Source organism: Aulonocara sp. 'chitande type north' Nkhata Bay, linkage group LG7, assembly GCF_057382095.1.
Source record: "Aulonocara sp. 'chitande type north' Nkhata Bay isolate Kocher_YH1m ecotype deep benthic linkage group LG7, A_spYH_male_GT1.1, whole genome shotgun sequence".
NCBI classification, from domain to species: Eukaryota; Metazoa; Chordata; class Actinopteri; order Cichliformes; family Cichlidae; genus Aulonocara; species Aulonocara sp. 'chitande type north' Nkhata Bay.
The window spans coordinates 22,791,944-22,811,844 of NC_141350.1; the positions used below are offsets into that span (position 1 = coordinate 22,791,944).

Here is a 19,901-nt window from a genome sequence, read left to right on the forward strand (position 1 = left end):
ATGTTTGTGATCTATGTGTGCAGACACTGTTTTTTTTGTCTGATTGTAAACTTCATAGCAGTAACACGTCTTTGGGTTGAAAACAGAAAGTCAGAGTTTAAATTTGTGTACAGTTAAAATGTTTATTAGATTTTAAATCATGACCTTCTCAAATTGAAATGAAATGAAAATGAAATACAATTCTGTCTCTTTCACAGACTGTTATCTTCCTACAGTAATAACCTGCTAGTGAAGCCACCACTCAGCTTCATTGTGCAGCACTTGCCAGCTGTTGTAGTAATGTCTATTACCACTGATTGTCTGTCTTTATTGAGACAGACAAGCATGTCTGGAATGGCATGAAGCTTTTCTGTTCCCCAAGGCACAAGTTTCTGAGTTAAACCCAACATGTGTAAAATTAAGAGGCTGGATTACTGTACAGCACGCACTGTCCTATACTGCAGGAGGGATTTCCGCACATTTGCAAGAAGATACAGTATATGCACAGGGTTTTTATTTGCTTTTTGTGAACATGGTTAATTGAACTTTTGGTTTATTCTGGGAAGGAACATGTTTTCTTGTCTGTTAAAGACACATTCCTGTGACCAGAGATTAGCAAAAGATCCATAAATTGTTCTTTAGCGAGATATATTTTTAGTCTTTATGCATTGAAATATAGTCATTGAGGTGGCTAATGGTCCATTTTATAATTTGTAAACTGGACTGAAGTTAAGCACCTTCTAGTTGAATTGACAGCTGGATTGAATCCTACTGAATGTAATTTACCGCCCCCCCCCCCCCCCCCCAAAAAAAAAAAAATAAATAAATAAATAAATAATAAATAAATAAATAAAATTAAATAAATCATGCATGATTTAAATTTGGCAGATTTCGTCTTTCCTCTTTGAGTAAATCTGCATCTCTTCCGGTTTGGCTGCAGTATGAAGATGCTCTGAAGGTTTTTTTGTTTTATTTTGGCTTTTTTTACACGATGATCTTGAACTTGTGTGGAGATCAAACATAATTTTCTCTGTCAAATGAATGAAACAGATGCAGCTCAAATGAAGGACCATTGCAGTTGAAAAGAGTTGGAGACCAAACAGGAGGTTTTCTCTGGAAAGCACCACAGTGTCCAAGCCCAGAGGCTGTGTATAAGCGCAGACGTTTTGCTTTCTCGCACATTCAAGAGGTTGCGCACCATGAATTTATCCCCTAGGGTCAGACTGTCAGTGCCGAGCTCTGCAAAGACCGAGGGAGGATGTTTGCTGCTGAAATGATGCCACACACTGTTGTGCGCTGTTTCACAGCAGTGCCTAAACCATGTGAGTTTTTTGGCTTTTTCAACACAGTCTTTGCTGACCACCTGCATCGTTTGCTAGATTTGGCTCCCTGCACCTGTGCCCTCTTTCTCCAAATAAAGTTGAAGTTAAATTTCATTCTGACAAAGTAGAGGAGCCTACATTGCAGATTTTCAAGCTCAGATGTTCAGAGCAGGACATCCCAGGAACAATCTAAAAATGGCATTTCTGGAAGCAACGTTAGGCGCACATGGAGATGAACTCGGAAACAAGACTGCAAAGTTTGAATCAACATTTTTGTTTTATTTTTTATTTTTTATTTAACGAATAGATTCATAAAACGTATGATTGCATTGCACATGCTAAAGCTCTGACAGACTAGATGAATAAAGATGTTTACGATACTTTATCCCAAAAGTTTACTGTACTGGAATTTACTATAGCACTGCAGCTTAAAAACATTAAAAACAACATAGCCTGATAAAAATAAATACAATATCACAAAACAAAATAGTCCCAAAATGTAAAAGGTTACACAAAAAGAAATCAATAAAAACAGAAAATGGAAACAAGAGAAGAGTTCAGTAGATCCAAACCTAAATATAATACACTGAGGAAAGATTTTCTGCATTTGTCCTTGTGATAGAAGAGCCCAAACAGATGTAAGACAAAGTGCTCCACTGCCCGTCCAGTAGGTAGTGGGCAGAACAAGTCACCTGTTATTTATCCGAAGGCATTCACTGTAGTCAGTCGTTTTGGAGGAATCCAAACATACCCTGTCTCACCTTAACCAACAGGTGGTGTAGTGGGGGGATAAACCCAGTAAAACCACATTTTACTGTAACTTTTTCTCCATCTTTACAATATTTTCTTGACAAACTGAATCAGTGCATAAGTTAGATGTTAAAAATACATATCAGGAGCCATTTAGTCATTTTGTTTCTCTGCAATTTAAATTTTTTAGACATGCCATAAGGTGTGAAAAAACAGTTTCTCAGGGACACTTGCTAATTGTAATGCACCGTTGCTCATTCTGACGTTATTATCAGAATTTAGGATTCTGTAGAACATATAATTTGCTTCCCCGTGACAGTTATTTCAGCAAACCTAGATTTTAGATGCCAAAGTGAATATTTTTAATAAAACAGGCTCTTGTGTCTGTCTGTTGACATCAGTGATACCGTAACCATTTCACACTTTGCCTCTCAAACAGTGAAAGGTACAGAGTAATAATTATATAGTTAAATAATAATCAATAATAATATATTTAAAACCAAGAAGTCAGTAGTGAGCAAAAACAAAAAGCATATAAAGTACATTGCAGGGTTCTTAATCACCAGAAACGATTAAGATAGGTAGCTAATATGGATTTACATGAAAATGTGTTAAGTTTGTGGTTCGATGCTTTCTCGGGATTATTTTCTGGTTGCCTTGAAATAAAATATTACTTGATACTACTTACTTACAACCTACTGTCTAAAATGAACAAAAATATTGGCTTATATGTCGTCCTTTTAAACACCAAATATCTGTCCTGATATTGGTCTTAAAACTCCCTTATCAGTTTGGCTCACAGATGAAATATTTTTACCGTGATCTGGAAACCCTAAAGGAAGCCGTGAAGTTCTCCTGCTTTTTTATTTATTCATGATGTTTTCAGCAACCTTAAATCGGCTTATAATATTCTAGTGATGATTTCCAATAGTTCCTTGATGCAGTGATGTGGAAGTGCACCCCAGGTACAGTGTGACGTCACTCTGGCGTATATACAGTTATTCACCCTTTTGAAAACATTGAACTATGCACATAACTTGTTCTGGATGCTGATGAGGTTAAACCGAAGCACTGATACTCAACCTGGTAATAAGTTGGTCTTTAGCACCACTGTTAGTATGTGCGGTCATATGCAGAGTGCCCCACTTCATTAAACACTGCATGCATCACAACATCAAAACAACAACTTTAAAGCAAAAAGAAGACCGCTACCTTCCTGTGCTAGATAATGGTGGGTATTTGATTTGGACTACAGTTTTTGAACTACTACGGTGCTGACTACTAAATCAACGTATACCCATTGGGACTGCACAAATTGTGCCTTCGGGTTCCCACGACAAGTTCCCACCCTACTTTACCCTCCTTCCCCTATTCACTGAATGCTCTTCCCTCTCTTGTTCCCATTGGCTGGCTGCCTGACTGGGACTTCCCTCCCGCCCTGAGAGTGTCGCACCATCCAGTGACAGTCCTCCCATAAATAGGTACTCTATGCTCTCATGTTCTCTCACTTTGCCAGATGTAAGCCTTATATATCCATGTTGTCTGCCTTTGGTGTGGCCTTTTGATTCAGACTGGACAGAATATACAGCAACCTTGTATATTCTTTTGATTTCTGATGCATGTCTTGGTAGTAACATCTTCTTTTGGCTGAAGTTGTTGTTGTCTTTTTCGTTTTTTTTCCATCAGTGTTCTCTTATTTAAATTCCCCTCTGTTGTTTTTCCTGTTTCACTTTCGCCTACTTCTTATCGCAGTGTGAATCTTTGTATTTGCCTTATCTGGTTTTGAGCTTATCATTCATCTTTGCGCCCTTCTTGCTTTCTGCCCCATCTGTTACATCGACTGTACCAGCATGCAATCTTTTTTGATAGCAAGGAGAAAAGCTTTATTTGGAAGTCATGTCACCTCAAGTTGCTGTTCCAGTGAGAAAGCGCGGAAAAAGTCATTTTAAAAAGCTGCAAGAAATCTCTTGCTTTAGATGCAGTTTATGTAACCCCTCAGTCACCTAAACGTTACATTTTTTTCTCTCTTCTCTTTAAAACAGCTGCTGTTTAGGGAATCTTTAAAGTAAAGAATAATGTAATAATTTGGCATGCTGCTTGCAGAAACAGTGACATTTCTGAGCCACCACAAGTTCTTGTTTTTTCATTTGGATTTTTTTTTTTGTGTAGATTCAATTTCTGCTGTAGCAAGTTTTGCAGAATGTGCCTTATCAGGAGCTTTGTGGTGCTCTGGCTGATGCTGAGGCTTATCTTTATGAGCACAATGACTCTCTAAATAGTGCCAGAGAGAGACAAAGAGAGGGTGCATGTGTGCGTGCGGGTTTGTTTGTTTTTGTTTTTTTGTGAGGGCTGTCCACAGGAATGGGGCAGGCACTATTGTAAGCTTATGTTAGTGCAAGTGGTAAGTGATATTTTCAAGCTGAAGGAGAGAGAAAACAGGAAGGGATAGGAAATGTTTCAAACTGGAAACTATAATAAAGAGAGGAAAGGAATGGATAAGATATGGAGAGGAAGGAAGTGATAGCAGCTATTGGTGGCTGTGAATTGGAAGCAGAAACAAGTAGTGAGAAAATGGTGCTTTATTTATTTAATTTTTAAAAAAATTAATAAAGCACAATTGAACAACATAGTGAAGGAAACAAATTGCCAGAAACACCCTAAACTGAAACCAACTCTCACACAGACACAAACAACAGAGAGGAAAAAGAGGCTGAGCTGTGTATGAACTCGGTGTGTAGGCGTATCGGTCATGCTCTCAGTGCTGAATGACCCACTCAGCATTCCCGTTAAAGCCAGAGACTCCCAGTGTTAATTTAGACTGCTGGGGATGTGTGTTGCATTGTGTCATTATTTGTCATCAGTACTGATGTATCAATAAATGAGGAAAAATTTGAGGCTGGCGATTTGAGACGGGAGTTCTCTCTCCTTTTAAATGTGTACGGTCAGGTAGAAGTTGTGCGCAGAGGATCCACAAAATTAAACCTTTTTAGTTTTTATCATTTATGTTAGAGTCTGAATTTGCTTTCTCCAACATAGTGCCATACAAATGTGTGCCTAAACCTCTGGTCTGCATCTGTGCTCTCTGCATTCCTGCACGTGGCTAAACATCTGACTAGTAGCACAGCCCCCTCTCTCTCATCAAGCAGCCTGTCCCATTGTAGCTGTAAGAGGCCATCTGTCAGAGTGCTGACGGTGAGTGAACAGGCGTGTTTTGACAGCTGCTTCCTGAGGATGCTGTGTTGCTTTCATCAAGATATTTAGCATGTTCTTTGGACATATCTAGAGTTCACATTTATGATGAGTAGTTGTTAAGTAGTTTCCCTGACTGTTTCCTGGCCCCTGAAATGCCTTAACACATCTCCAGTCCTGACAGTGAAAGGCCAGCTGAGCCCTTCACAGTTTACATCTGTGGTTTTTTTCTGGGTAACATCATGGCAAACCTACATATTTTTTTAACCAAACACCGCAGCAAACAAGTGCAAAGGCATCTTTAAAACAAGCAAACCTAATTTGAAATGTTATAAAAAGCTTGATAAAAGCAAAAACATTGCTTGATTAAAATTTGTCTGGGCCACTTCCAGGACTCCTGCTAAGTTTGGATCACTTTGTTAAAGTGTTGTTTAAACCACTTGCAGATACACATTTTCAGTTTCACTTTGGACATGAACCTTATGCAGAGAGAAAACATTGACTTCTGTGTTAAAGGGACTTTTACTTTTATGCCAAGAATATCAAATGTAGTCGGACCTGAGGCCCTGCTAAGGTAAGATCCAGAGGCCAGGGTAGAAATGTGAACAGAAGCATGCTCTTTTTTTTTTTTCTCCCACCTTCCACCACTTCTTTGTTGAGTCGTGTGTAGTTACTGTAATGCCCTGAGGAATATGAAGGTTCATCAAACCAAGTGTCCCGTCATACTGAAAAGGCAAAATCCTTTTGGCTGAACCAATACACTATATAGTTACTCTCCATAGTTGGCACCATGAGCCTCTCCACCCCTTTTGTTGAATAGAGGAAATCTAGCAGCCATTTCGGATTCATGAGTTCAAGTGGTCACAGCCACACTTCCAAGGAGCAATCTAAAAATAGTTGGAGCACTAGAAGCTGTGAAGAGACACACAATGACCTTAAAAGAAAAATATTTTCAATCTGGTGTGCTTTTTATTTTTTAATGAGTAGAGACATGAAAAATTTTGATGGCACATTTTAAATGAATGATGTGACCTGTGGTGAAAGGGTGGCAGGATTCTTTTTGTAGTCTGCATCTTTTAATTGTTTCTTTACATATAGATCAGCTGTACTGAATGCAAATGCTTGGATATAGCACATTTATATTGTTTTATACAGTTTACTGTTTTACACTATGGTCTGAGATGTTTGTACTAGTTACAAGGAGATTACTAAAGATGAGCTAGGGTTTCTTTATTGGTAAATCTGATTATTTTTCCATTCGTTGATATACTATTTGATCTCAGAAATGTCAGTGACATACAAAAACATTACCATTCAAAGAGTAATGGATAATATTATTTTTTATTTTAGCTTTTTGAGACTTTTGAGTCTTGTTATGATAGGACACGATAGCTGTCCTAGATGATCCAGTCTGGGGAAATCATAGTATTTTTTGGACCATAAGGCGCACCATATTATAAGGTGCACTGCTGATGAACGGGTCTGTTTTCATACATAAGGCGCACCAGATTATAAGGCGCATTAAGCGAAACAAAACAGTCAGATAAGTCAAACGTTACTCAACTCATTCTTCTTGCTTCCTCCACTTCCGTACCATTGATTCATTAATGTTGAATTCTCTTGCAGCTGCTCTATTCCAATGTTGTTGCAGTACTTTAATTAATAACCTCGTATCGTGGATGGATTATCTCAGTTGTTCTCCTGACTGAAGTTTGGTCCATTTACAGCATCCTGCCATGCGATTGCATTTGTCCCTAACCATCGGGAACCCTCACGTTAACTTTTATTGAGTGGATAAAAGTTAGCGTTCATCCAGCTTCAGTTTATGTTATGCTAACATAGCTGTTCGCTAGTGATCACGTATCACATCATTATGTACCAGCTAGCCCAACTTCAATAACCCTACAAACATCACTGCTGTTTAGTTTCCCGTCTTCATTTATGTTGGAAGTGACAGCAGAGCTGTACGTTTTAATCTTTTAAGAAATCTCTCAGTCAGAACCCCTAATTTCCCTCGGGATGAATAAAGTATTCTGATTCTGATTCTGATTCTATATCATGTTTAGGTGGAAACTAGTGCGCTAACTTCCTGCTAACTTCTAACTCGGTTAAATTTAATAAATCCTGTTTTCATGGATACCTGGATGTTAAACTTAATTGTTACACCTGGTAAAGCAGCAACACTGATCATTTTATTAAAGATGAAAGAATTTAGACAGTTTTTAACTCTCAGTGACGCCGCAGTGTTCGTTTGACTTAGGGACCTGAAACAGAATTTGAAACCGGATTACTCCGCGAGGCTCCTGACTACGGTAGCCTTACTGCTCCGACAATCCATCAAGCAGTGCGGCTTCATAGCTTGCCAAAGTCATACTAAAGCATTTTTGACAGACTTTTGAGTGCCGTGTACAACATAAAATCCGTTCCAGGTCAGTAAGCACAACCAGAATTCATACATAAGGTGCACCGAATTATAACGTGCACGGTCGATTTTTAAAGGATTAATTAAAGGATTTTAAGTGCGCCTTATAGTGCGGAAAATAGTACTTTTTTTTTTTAGTCCTTGTCACAATGAGAAAAAGTCACCCACAAAATCATCTATCACATGTTTTACTTAATTGATCATCCCATATGTCAAAGGATAATATGTATTAGCTCAGCAACCATAATCTGTAACCTTCATGATGAGGGCATTATCAGCCTCTCACCTCCATACAGTCCAAATAAGGTTTCCTCAATGCGTAGCCCATCCATACCCCTCCCTTGTTTCCATTTGCCTAAAGCTCATGAAAGTGTTTGCTTAGCTGCCAGGTTATTGATTCCTGTGTGCATCAGGTGTGGAATGCGGTTACCTCCCCGATCTTCAAATATGTAGCAGCATCAGGGTCAAGCCCACACTTTAGCATAGTGACTAGAATTATATTCCAAGTTATTTTTGTCGTGCTTCGCTGCAGCCGCCGAAATGAGCTTGTTTAAGCTGGAGTGCAGAGGGGAGGTGAGTTCACATGTTGTCCGTCTGTTTGTGTGCGTCTGTTTGCCAGGGTTTATTTAGAGTTTATATTAACAGGGATATAACAGCAGGACTGACAGTCTGTTTTATTCATGAGCGTGTTAAGTGTGTACATTAAACAGCCAGCGTGGGAGCGATGCTTTGTGTGTTCCCGACTGTCACGCTGTAATACAAGAATGCAAGAATTACATTCATTTTATCACATTATAAACAGAGTAAGAAAATCTCTGAGAAATTCTGTGGATCCCACAGCAACACACCGTACACACTGCTCTATCCTGCCTTCATTATTCAGACAGTGGATTGGGACAGGGAGGACTGGCTAATTACTTTAAATTAAAATGCATCTGTTGTTGAGTGGGTGCTCTCATTTGTCTTCCAGTCCCAACTACTGAAACACTGCAGGAAGGAAAGGGAAAAGTAGGACATTTATAGAGCTGTGCTCAATGGAGTGCAGCTCACTTAAAAGGAGCTCTAATAACCCCACATTTACACAGAGATCTTTATTGAGCATACTAAACACTTAGACTTCTTTAATTAAAAACTGCCTTACTGATACACTGTTCATTGAATTTAAGGCCGGTCTGCTTCTTTGATGCTATATTATCCCATTGCTGACGATTGCTGGCAAATTACAGTATCAGTGACATAATGTTTAGTTATTTAGCAAAAATATCCTGTGAGTGTGTATTATAGATGAATTATCAAACAGTACTTGGCTTAAGCATTTCTAGTCTTTCCTTGGGTTTCATAGTTCAGCAAAACTTTGGGATTTGGCAGGAGAGGCAGAGATGCTAACTTCCATTCTGATGGTATTCTCAGTAGACCTCAGTGCAGTGCAGCCAAGAACATGTTGATTTTTGAGTAAAGAAAAAAAAATCATTTTTACTTTGACTAAAAAAAAAAATCCTCCCTTTTATGCACTTACTGTGGTAGTGCTGGTATTACTGCTGTCTCCTCCTACACAAACAGATAGACCTGCTGAACATAACTATTCTGCATGTGTTTTCTAGGGCGCAGTAAAGGGGAAATGTAGGCGATATCTGCAGACAAATTATTTAGAGATGCATTAAATGATTTTAGGGCTATTTGGGGAAGTGGAGCAAGCTGAGATATCACCAAGTTTGGAGTTACTATAGTGTAGGTTGAGGCACGGAGCAGCACTCATGCTTACAGCTGTGCGTTTAGCTGCTTTTTTTTTTTTTAACGAGTCCAATTATTCATTCACCTTTGGTTCTATTTCTGTCCTGTGTAATTTTTGAGAGAAATATCAAACTCTCTAGCTGTTAAATGCTCACCTACATTTGAACAGCTGCAGACTTCACTGTTTGGTCTTTAGACTGAAGCTACATTAATCTAATCTAATAATTAAGTGAATGTGAACTAATATCCTTTTAAATTTTAAAGGTATATAAAGATATATTCATTTTAAATTTGTCAGTGCTAAATATAATAACTCAGTAGACAACTGCTTTTTCTTTGCAGAACACTGTGATTTATGGACCTGTCTTGTCAAGCACCTTATAAAAGCTGTTGTATTTTTACTGTTGTGGAAAAGGAAGTAGGAAGGAAAAAAAAGGTTCAAATGGGGACAGGTTCATGAAGAAAATTTGGGGTTAGGGATCTTTGCCCTGACACTAACTTTTTGTTTTTTTTGTGTTCCATCATAGCACAGTATCTTTCCTCTCATTGCTTGAAGGTTGTGCCTTTGTGGGTTGTAACTGGCTGGCGTTATTGTCTCTGTATTTCTGCTGTGTGATTTCCTTCATTCGCTCTTTCTGTACTGGTCAGTGCTTATGTTGCCCTTGATGTTGTTTCTCTTGTTGGACAGCATGATATCCCCCTGTCTCTCGGACTTGAAACCCATCTGGCGCTCTGTCTCTCAAGTAATGTCTGTGCCCCTCTGACCACTACTTGACCCAGCCTCCTTTCTCTTCCTACAGGCTAGCCACACTGGTATGCGCTCGTACATTTACAAGCAGACCTCTGTGATTGGCTCGCAGGCGGAGCACACTGGGATGCGAACCTATTACTTCAGTGCCGACACCCAAGAAGACATGAACACCTGGCTTAGGGCCATGAACCAGGCCACGCTGATGCAGAACCACAGCGATGCAATGATCAGGTCATTATTAACATTATTCATCTCATTTTTTTTCTTTTCCCAGATGAATACAGTCCTATAGTTTAAATAGGAATGTTGTCATTCGCAATTTGAGACATGCTGTTTTTGCACTGTGTTGTCTTTTATCATACTTAAAGATTCACAGAATAATTTAAAAAATGTCCTGCTCCACTCCTGCTTCTCCAAAATATGATGAATTTGTTTGTAATATTAGTATCATTCAAAAAATACATTCTGATTGCTGATGTGGGTGCTTTTTTTTTTTTTTTTTTAACAAACAGCAGCTTCCTTCATGAATTATTAATATGTTTACGAGGGGCAGAGATCAAATAAGTCCATCATTCACAAGCAACCTCAGATACCCGCTGCTGGCACCTCTTTATTTTCATTATCTTGTATTTTACTTTGGGGGCAGTCCCACAAGACTACACTAGTTGTTTGTGAATAACAGAAGGGAAACGTAGCTGAAGACAGCTTCCAGATGGGAATTTCTTTAACCTCTTTTTCACCCATTTCCAGTGTTTTTAGAAGCTAAACTAAAAGTACTGTGACTGCATGCTTAAAGTACTTTTTAAAGGCTTTCATCTGCAGTATGCAAAAAAATTATTTTCATTGCAAATGGATGGAATGCACAGCTAGCAACACTATATTTAGCACAGTCCACAGTAATGAGGAGAAACAACTCACTGTAGTGCTACTGTAATTCATTCTGATATGTTTAGATGTGAGCCATTGACGGGGACAGTATCACCTGGGCTTGTCTGAACACCTCTTTAAAACTAAACTAACTATGACTTGGTGTGCCGGAGACTGGCCTATTTCTTCTGGCTGAGTGCTTTGTTTACATGGGATTTCATTAATGTGGTTGAAATAGAGATATGGTTACCAGGCTTTGAGTGTCATCTGTTTGCTTTGTGACTTCTTTGGTCTTTGCCTGCTCATAAAGCTAAGGATTCTGAGGAAAAGTTTCCCTTTCATGTGGTAGTCACCATCTAGTACAAATTGAGTTCACTACAACAGAAAAGAAGATTAAAATGCTAGAACTCTGGCTTATAACGTGTACGGGGTATCCGTGAAATGAAACGAAACAGACTTGGTTGTTATTGAGGAGGAGCCACTGCAGTCCTTCGAAAAGCCTGAGGAACAAAACTGCTATCCGAATTACAGATATTGTTAATTACATTGTTAAGGGTATAAGAGTGTAAAATGACAGCATTCATTGATTTTTGCCATCTCCACTCTCCACAGACCAGCTGATAAGTTGTCGCAGCAGGCTGTCCCACAGACAAACCATGTAAGCCACCACAAGACCAAGACTTTCGATTCTGAGACAACAAGACAGATGATTCATGAGGTTCTCCTGGAGCCCATACACCGTGACGCAGAGGAGCGTTGCAGCTTTCACAAAGACTCTCCTGCCACCATCATGTTGGATCCCCCCATAGGAAGCACTGGCCTAGAAATGGACACGCACACTTCCCTCCCATCTAATCCCGCACCCTCTGCCGTACCACAGCCAGATCACATTTCGGCTTCAGCGCCTGTGTCCAGGGTGCCATCCCGTGCTCCGTCACGAGCCGCTTCGACTTTGCCCTCCAGCATTTGCACAAGAAATGGCCTGGTCTCCACACCCAGCCCCATACTGGAACCCAACGGCATCGCAGCAGGGACGTATCAAAGGGCCCCAGAGCCACCTGCTAATAACACACAAAAGCACGCTCAGAGGAGAAGTACCCTTGAGCAGGTGGAGCAGTGGGTCAAAGTACAGAAGGCTGAGTACAAAGGGTAGGTCATTGCAATATACAAAAATGTTTTTTTTTTCTTTCCAAACAAAGTTACAAAGTGCTTCACAGAACAAGATGGGAAACAAACAACAAATAAAAAATTTAAGAACAGATAAAAGTGAAACTTTATAAGGTATCAGAATGCTGGCAGCACAAGGAGATGAAAGTGAGAGATAAAGCCAATTTAAAAAACAAACAAAAAAAACAGGTGAATTAGCAACAGATATGAAAAATTAAAGTACATTAAAAATTATCACTAGGAGAAGATGATAAAACAGCTATGAAGGTGAAAGTGGAGGCACAGAAAAAGCCTGCTTATGAAGAATATGTCTTTAAGAGGGATTTAAAAGACGATAGTGAGCTCCCCTTGAAACCGTCTCCTCAGATTGTTCCAAAGAGTGGGTGTCCTGATCGAAAAAGTCTGATTACCCTTGGTGCTCAGCCAAGGTTGTGTGATGGGCAGCAGAGCTTTAGGTAAGGGCTTAAGGCTATGACCAGGAGCGTATGGTGTCGGAAGATCTGAAATGTACTTTGGTGTGAGCCCAGAGCGAACCGTAAAAATCAACACTAAATTCTCATAATTAAAACCTTAATTCTAAAATTAATGGGTAACCAATGAAGAGAAACTAAAACTGGAGTGAAATGTTCTCTTTTTTTGGTTTAGTAAGAAGTCTGGCTGCATTTTGGAACAGCTATAAGTTGGTGTAGTCTTTGTAGCTTAAACATGTAGAATAAATTGCAATAATCTAACAAAGAGGAGATAGAACCATGTATGACCATCTTTACAATTGTTTTAGATGAAATCGAGCTGATCTTACGTCTCCTAATCTGCATAAAATAAGACTGGACAACTAAAACAACAAGCTTGTTTGACCTGAAGTGGTTGTTAAAAGTCACCCCAAGGTTTTTACAGTATTGGCCAAACTTTACAGATATACAGCTCAGGTGTAAGGAGGCAGTGTGCCAGTAACATTTACTTCTGTATGTATAGTTGTCTGGCATCTGCATAGGAGATAAAACTCACACTGTGCCTTCAAATGACGAACCTCAGGAGTAACGAATAAAGTATAAGTTTATATCAAATTAAGTGCTAATGATGTGTCAATGTTGCCTTTTTGCCCTTAGAAGTAGCCTAATGTTTTCTTGCTGTTTCTACTTAACAGTGCCCCATCCAGAGAGAACACCCTCCCTCGTCGCACACCACCAACGCAACACAAGTACACCTCCATCGACGCCTACCAAACCCTGCCAAAAACTCCTCGCCAAAGTCCCCCACCTGGCCGACTCGGCGAGTACAAGTATGCCCAGGACCGCCTGAGTCACTTTCGCCTGACCCCAGATCAGGGGGGCCCGGCGTCCAACACTGTCTGGCAACTGTATGAGTGGCAGCAGCGCCACCAGTACCGTCACGGCAGCCCTACCGCACCGCTTTACACCCCGGCCCCAGAGTATCCATTTGGCCCCCGCCCACCATCTACTGTGCCTCCCTCCTCTTCAGCACCTAGGTCAGAGGGCTCTCCTCGCTGTGTCTCAGTACCACCATCATCAGCAGACATACCTCCACCAGGCCCTCCTCCTGGTATCAGCCGAACCCTGTCCCCCGCACGGAGGCCACACACGCCAGCTGAGCGGGTGACAGTCAAGCCTGTGAGTGATATATCCGTGTTGAACATCCCCTTCACTGTTTCCCCTCGCAGGACCAAATCTCAGCTGTTTAAGGTAAGATAACCCAGCTGCCATACTGTTTGTTATAGTGCTTCAATGTTGTTATAGTTTTTAGGTTTCAGCTTTCATGTTTACAGTGCAGATTGTCCAGATTGTCATGCCTTATTCCAAAAATGAATTAAATTATTTTCTACATACAATACCCTAAAGTTTGCTTGATATTCTTGTAAAAAAAAATTTGCCATGACACTCAAACATAAGCTCAGGTGCATTTTGTTTCGACTGATCATCAGTCAGATGTTTCTACAACTTGACTGGAGTCCACCTGTGATCAATTCAGTTGATTGGACATGATTAGGAAAACAATATAAGGTGCAATACTTAACAGTTAATGTCAGACCACAAACCAGCCCATGGAGTCCAAAGAATTGTCTGTAGACATCTGAGACAGGATTGTATTGAAGCACAGATCTGGGGAACATTACTAAAACATTTCTGCAGCATTGAAGGCTCAATGAGCACAGAGGCCTCCATCGTCTGTAATTGGAAGATGTCTGGAACTACCAGTATTGTACTACCAGCATGGCCAGTCTGAACGATCAAGGCAGAAAAGCTTAGACAGTGAAATAAAGAAGAACCTGATGGTCACTCTGCAAAGCTCCAGTGTTGCTCTGTGGAGAAGAGAACCTTCCAGAACGGCAGCCATTTTTGCAGGACTCCGCAATCAGGCTTTTATGGCAGTGTGGCCAGACTGTAGCCACTCCTTAGTAAAAGCCACCTAACAGACTCTCAGACAATGAGAAACAAAATTTCTGGTGTGATGAAACAGACTGAACTCTATATCCTCAATACCAAGTATCGCATTGGGAGGAAATCGGGCGCAGCTTATCATAATAATCATCCCTAGAGTGAAGCATGGTGGTGGCAGCGTCATGATGTGAGGATGTTTTGATGTGGGAGACTAGTCAGGATGAAATGCAGATAAATGATGAATGCAGCATTTCATAGAGGCGTCCTTGATGATGACCTGCTCCAGAGTGTGCTGGATCTGACTGGGTTGAAGGTTCATTTTCCAGCAGGACAATGAACCAAGATAGCCAAGCCGAGATAATAAAGGAGTGTCTTAGAGAGCAGTCTGTGAATGTCCTTGAGTGGCCTAGCCAGAGCCCAGCCCTGGAGATATGTGAAAATGGCTGTGCACTTGACAAGAGAAACTGCCCAAAAATAGGTGTGTCAACTTTGTAGCATCACACTCAAAAAGACTTTAGGCTGTAATTGTGGCTGTAGTTTCCAGATACAGTATAATTAATGCATGAAAGAGAAAGGATAACATTAATAATGTCCAGGTTCCTTTAGGCAAAGTGGTGATACTGTGCACAGAGAAGTGTCCACACACACTGTGAAAATTACAGGCAGTTCTTAATCAATGGAATGAGATTAAAACTTTACATAACGGGGAAGAAGCACTGTTTTTTGGCGTCATAATTACATTTTAGGCAGTTAGCTTACACTCTCTGAATCATCTTATGATACCCAAATCCCCAGATGCACAAGATTTAATCACATAATAATACAAGAAAAAGGGAAAAAAAGAGAAGTATTCCAAAGCAATGTTGTGATGTACGAGGGTTATGTTCTGTAATGATAGCTTGTGTAGATGTTCTTGATTAGGATGACAGTACACAAACTACTGTTACAGCTTCTGTTGCATATATTGATAAATGTATTTCATCTAATTCTTACTTCCAAGATTGCACCATTGTCTGATTTTCCCCCCTGTTAAATGCAATATCAGTTAGTTTTGTATTCAGAAAAGTGTTAGTCATTCTGAACATCGTAGGCACATGTTGGAACTGTGCCTCATTGTATCCTCACTCACTCAAAAGCAGACTTGAAACGTATACATTATACATTGTTGACAACACATTTTCTCACTTATTCAAAGCATGTAAATGAACATCTGCCCATTTGTGTGTGAATACACCACTTTTAATATAGAGTGAATAATGATGGATAATTACATCCACACACATTTTGCCCTGAGATTTAAAAAAAATTACAGCATTTCGATGTTAAGATCCAATCAAACATTGCATCTTCTAAAACAAGACTTGTGGCATTCTGCATTCACTCTTGTTCTAGAAAATAGCGTCTAGAGTAAGACTGCATTGAATCTGTAATAAATATTTAATATGAATGAAGTCTTATATGAAATTTTAATCTTACTTCTTCAAACAGTCTACATGAATGCGTTGTCTGTGTGTTATAGGCTGCTACTGTTGAGAGACGATCAATGCCTCCGTCCGGCTACATCACTCACACAGTCAGTGCACCCAGCCTTCATGGCAAAACGGTAAGTTTCTCAAATAAACATATGAAATGTGAATGTGAATTTTAAAGGTTGTATAAACTTGTTGTTTATACATAGCTTTTCCATCTCAATAAGTCAGTGACTCGGGGAATATTTCTCTGCTATGAGTGAATTTTGATTGCTATAAACCAGTCATTAATAAGTCTTTTTTTGTTGTTGTTCTTGACCAGTTGGCAGTAGCCTATGTTGTTGTCCTCCTGCCTTTTGTTTCAGCACCATTCATCCTCCTTATTTTAGCTGCAAATTAGCCATCGACTAAACAATTTGCCAATTAGTTGTGTGAAGTGACCTATAGTATTTAAAGAAGAGCAGTCTGAGCGAAGCTTTTGTGCTTAGTATTAAGATTTGCTAGATTGAATCTCTTGTGATGCATGTGACAGCCCGAGGAGCTCACTCTGCTCCTTATTCAGCTGCGTCGCCATCAGGCCAAGATGGCTTCCGCACGTCAGCAAACGTTAGCCCAGCTCCAGCGGCTCAATGGTCCCAAAGATCCTTTCCAACACAACCACCTCTTCAGTGCTACCACCACTAGCACCAGTCCCCTCCTCAGCGCCGGCCCCTCTCCCGTGTCCCATGTTGGACACATGGGCCTCTCGGCATCACTTGGCCCTTGCAACACCCAGGTGGGGGCTAATGCGGCACGCCTGCCTGTCTGCCCCTCATTTTACCAGGGACTCATAGAGGTTGCCACTAAAAATTGTGCAGGGCTGCATTAGTCTTAAATCATGAATACCATTTCAGTTTTATAGCTTATTTTATACACATAACTCTTTAATTTGTTCCTAATGTAATGCATTATTAGCATTTTCTGGCTCAATATTTATGCGCATTATTTATACCACTGTGCAAGGTAGGGTCAGTCAGTTTGTCTGTGGGAGGAAGCTGAGGTATCCAGAGAGAACCTGCACAGGTACAAAAAGGTTCTGGGTTTAAAATTCAAATCCAGAACTGCTTTTTTGTGTGTGCTAGGAATCAGACCACAGTGTTGCCCTGTAGAAAACAATCCTAATTAAGATAAGTGGTCACAGTACTGGTTTACAAAAAAAAGTAATGCATTGGTGGTGATTTCTTTGGTCACTGTAAAGTCTCTTTTAGAGTGTTGAAAACCTTTGATCTTTAACAAGATTTTGTGAAAATAACCTTTTGATTTTGCATTCAAATTTCTGTAAGTAATCTTAGTCACCAGTTCATCCTGGCATTTTCTCTTGAGACACCACAAGGTCAGGTGGTAATTTTCAGAAAATCTATTTTTAAAGTGCCTATGAGTTTCTATTTTATAACTTCAAGTGAAGTTCTCTATAGTGAAAGCAGCTGCATTTCTCCAATCCTAAGTAATTTTTGTAACCCTCCTCGTCCTGCGATCACGCAACACCAAGTCTGGATGCTGAGTGATTGTGCTTTTCACACTTGAAACCCAAAAACATTAATACACAGGTTATACAGTATCGCATCAGCTTATAGTCTCAAACACACCATCTTCTCAAGGGTATTATACTGCCTAAAAATACTTTCATTGAACTGAGGCTTTCAGTGTTCACCGATACTCATATCTCTTACTTCCATTCACATCTAAACAGTCTTTATACTGTATTGAAAAGTTACCAACTGTAAAAACATATAAAATCTGAAATGGTGATCAAGAAAACTCAGATGATGAATGAAGCCCAACCAAAAGACTCAATAAGATCCTAGTATCCTTATATTAGTGGCAACTTCTACTTTAAAGTTCCTTTGCTTAGCATCGAGAACCATCTGCCTCTTGTCCATGTGCTGTTCTTGGCTGGTCAGTTTCCATGTCGTGCTTCTACTGATACTGTTCATGGCATGTTGTGTTGCTCTCTTTTCGACGTCCACAAAGCCATCCCATGCTTTAGCAAACTGGCAACCTGTGGATGTGTTGTTCAGCTTGGTCCTCTGATGCGTGAGTCTTATTTTCGGCTGTATAGAAGTTTGCTTCTTCTACTTCTTGCTTCTATTTTACTTTTGAGTGGCACGTACGGGCTGAATTCAAAGCTGAATTCAACAATATCTCAAGATCTTCTACTTCTTCTAAGAGATCTGGTTTCTGCTCGTCCTGTGATGATTGCAACTTCTCTGATCATGAAATAAATGAACACATTTTTACTGTGTGTCTCAGTGTATTGTGGTGCATGTGTGCGTAGACATATAACAGCAAGTCACACACATCATATTTGATACCAAAATCTCCCGGGATGCAAAATTAATAGTTTCTGTTGCTTCTATAGATTGATGTTTCAGTGGATTGTTTAGTGCCTGTTGGCACACATCAGTAATCCAAGCTTGCATATTTGTCATCTTCTAGGCTGATGACACCTATATGCAGCTGAAGAAGGACTTGGAGTATCTGGACCTAAAGGTGAGAAAGATAATGATGGACAAAGTTGATCACCTGATTCCCGTTAGCTATTTTAATGAATCTTTTCCTTTACTTTAAGTGTTTTTTTCCCTTCAGCTGCGCCTTTCTGATTTGAAATGTCTCTAGTGTAATCTAACACGCGTGGTGATTCTTACTGACAGCCACTTCCTTCACCCTTGTTGATCTGTTGAGCGGAGACAGCTACAAATGTTGTAGCTACAAAAGGAGATGTTCAAGCATCTGTGTGGGACCAAACATCCCTAAATCCTTGCAGTGATCTTCTAACTCTTTGAGTGGTTTTAGAAGCATCTCACAAAAGCAGCCGCCATTTTGTGATTGCGGCTCTGTGTCTTTGTGATTTTTGACTCCCAGATCAGAGCTCTAGAGCCCCTGATCCTCGCAGTTCACAGTTTACTACTGCACTGCACTGCTGGGCCTCTCAGGCCTCTAATGAACGTAAGCTCTGTGTATGCGCGCATGTATGTCCAGTATGTGCACTATATTAAAAGATGTAGAGCTGTGTGTAGTATGGCTGTGTTTGTGGGTGTGATTCCTGCTCGTGCATGTTTGCTTAGTGTTCAGAGGGACACAAGCTCAATAGTCTGTGTGTATGGGGTGTGTGTATGTTTAGACGTTTAGAGAGTGTGTGTTCTAGAAAGACCATCCCATTGCCTACAGCACTGCATCTACAGCTTGAACTGAATATGATGTCTTCTGTCCATGTTCACACAACCCCCTCCCACCATGTGGCGATGTTGATGGCGCTGTTAAATAATGGGCATGGGATGGCTCGGCAGTGCATGTGTTGTGGCTGTGGCCCGGTGGTTGAAAAGCCAGCTGCTTCTACCATCGTCTCTGAAACACTGCACCTCCTTGACAATGATGCAAGGCTCTACTGTGTCTTGTTTATTTATTTGTTTGTTTTATTTAAAAAAAAGGGAACACACTCCTAAAATAAAATGAGCAAAACAGAAAAACGTCTAAACATGAATAAAAAAAGAGCTGTCACCAGTGAGTTTTAGTGTTAAACATGGTGCACATGTGCTATATTCTGAGATTTGTAAAGCTAGCGAGCGTAACGCCAGTAAACCTCACAGTGGGCACCTGAAATTCGCTCCACTGCGCATTCTTCAAAGATCTGTTTTTTCACAAAAAAAAAAAAAACAGCAAGTGGAAACCGATAAGTCATTTTGTGCAGAGCTTCAAAGTCTCCATAGCCATTGTGTTGTTCATGGCAAGAGCTGATTTTGTGTGGCAGAAGTCTCATACTGTTATGTACACAAGGCTTAGGGAATGTGTCATAGATAGCCTGTCGCAGCCCATAATAGT

General features: G+C 40.2%; 1 protein-coding gene across 8 annotated transcripts in view; it reads left to right on the forward strand.

The window, feature by feature from the left end:
• LOC147325130 (pleckstrin homology domain-containing family A member 7-like) overlaps positions 1 to 19,901 on the forward strand; it is a 143,197-nt gene that overhangs the window by 109,378 nt on the left and 13,918 nt on the right. For 7 of the 8 annotated variants that reach the window (XM_086299453.1, XM_086299454.1, XM_086299455.1 and 4 more), the window contains 5 exons: positions 10,194 to 10,375; positions 11,624 to 12,160; positions 13,323 to 13,878; positions 16,094 to 16,177; positions 18,519 to 18,572. In XM_086299453.1, coding sequence (XP_086155579.1) covers positions 10,194 to 10,375; positions 11,624 to 12,160; positions 13,323 to 13,878; positions 16,094 to 16,177; positions 18,519 to 18,572 — 1,413 coding nt within the window. Of the gene's footprint in view, positions 1 to 10,193; positions 10,376 to 11,623; positions 12,161 to 13,322; positions 13,879 to 16,093; positions 16,178 to 16,575; positions 16,819 to 18,518; positions 18,573 to 19,901 lie in introns of all 8 variants that reach the window. The other variant, XM_086299461.1, reaches the window with a different exon arrangement.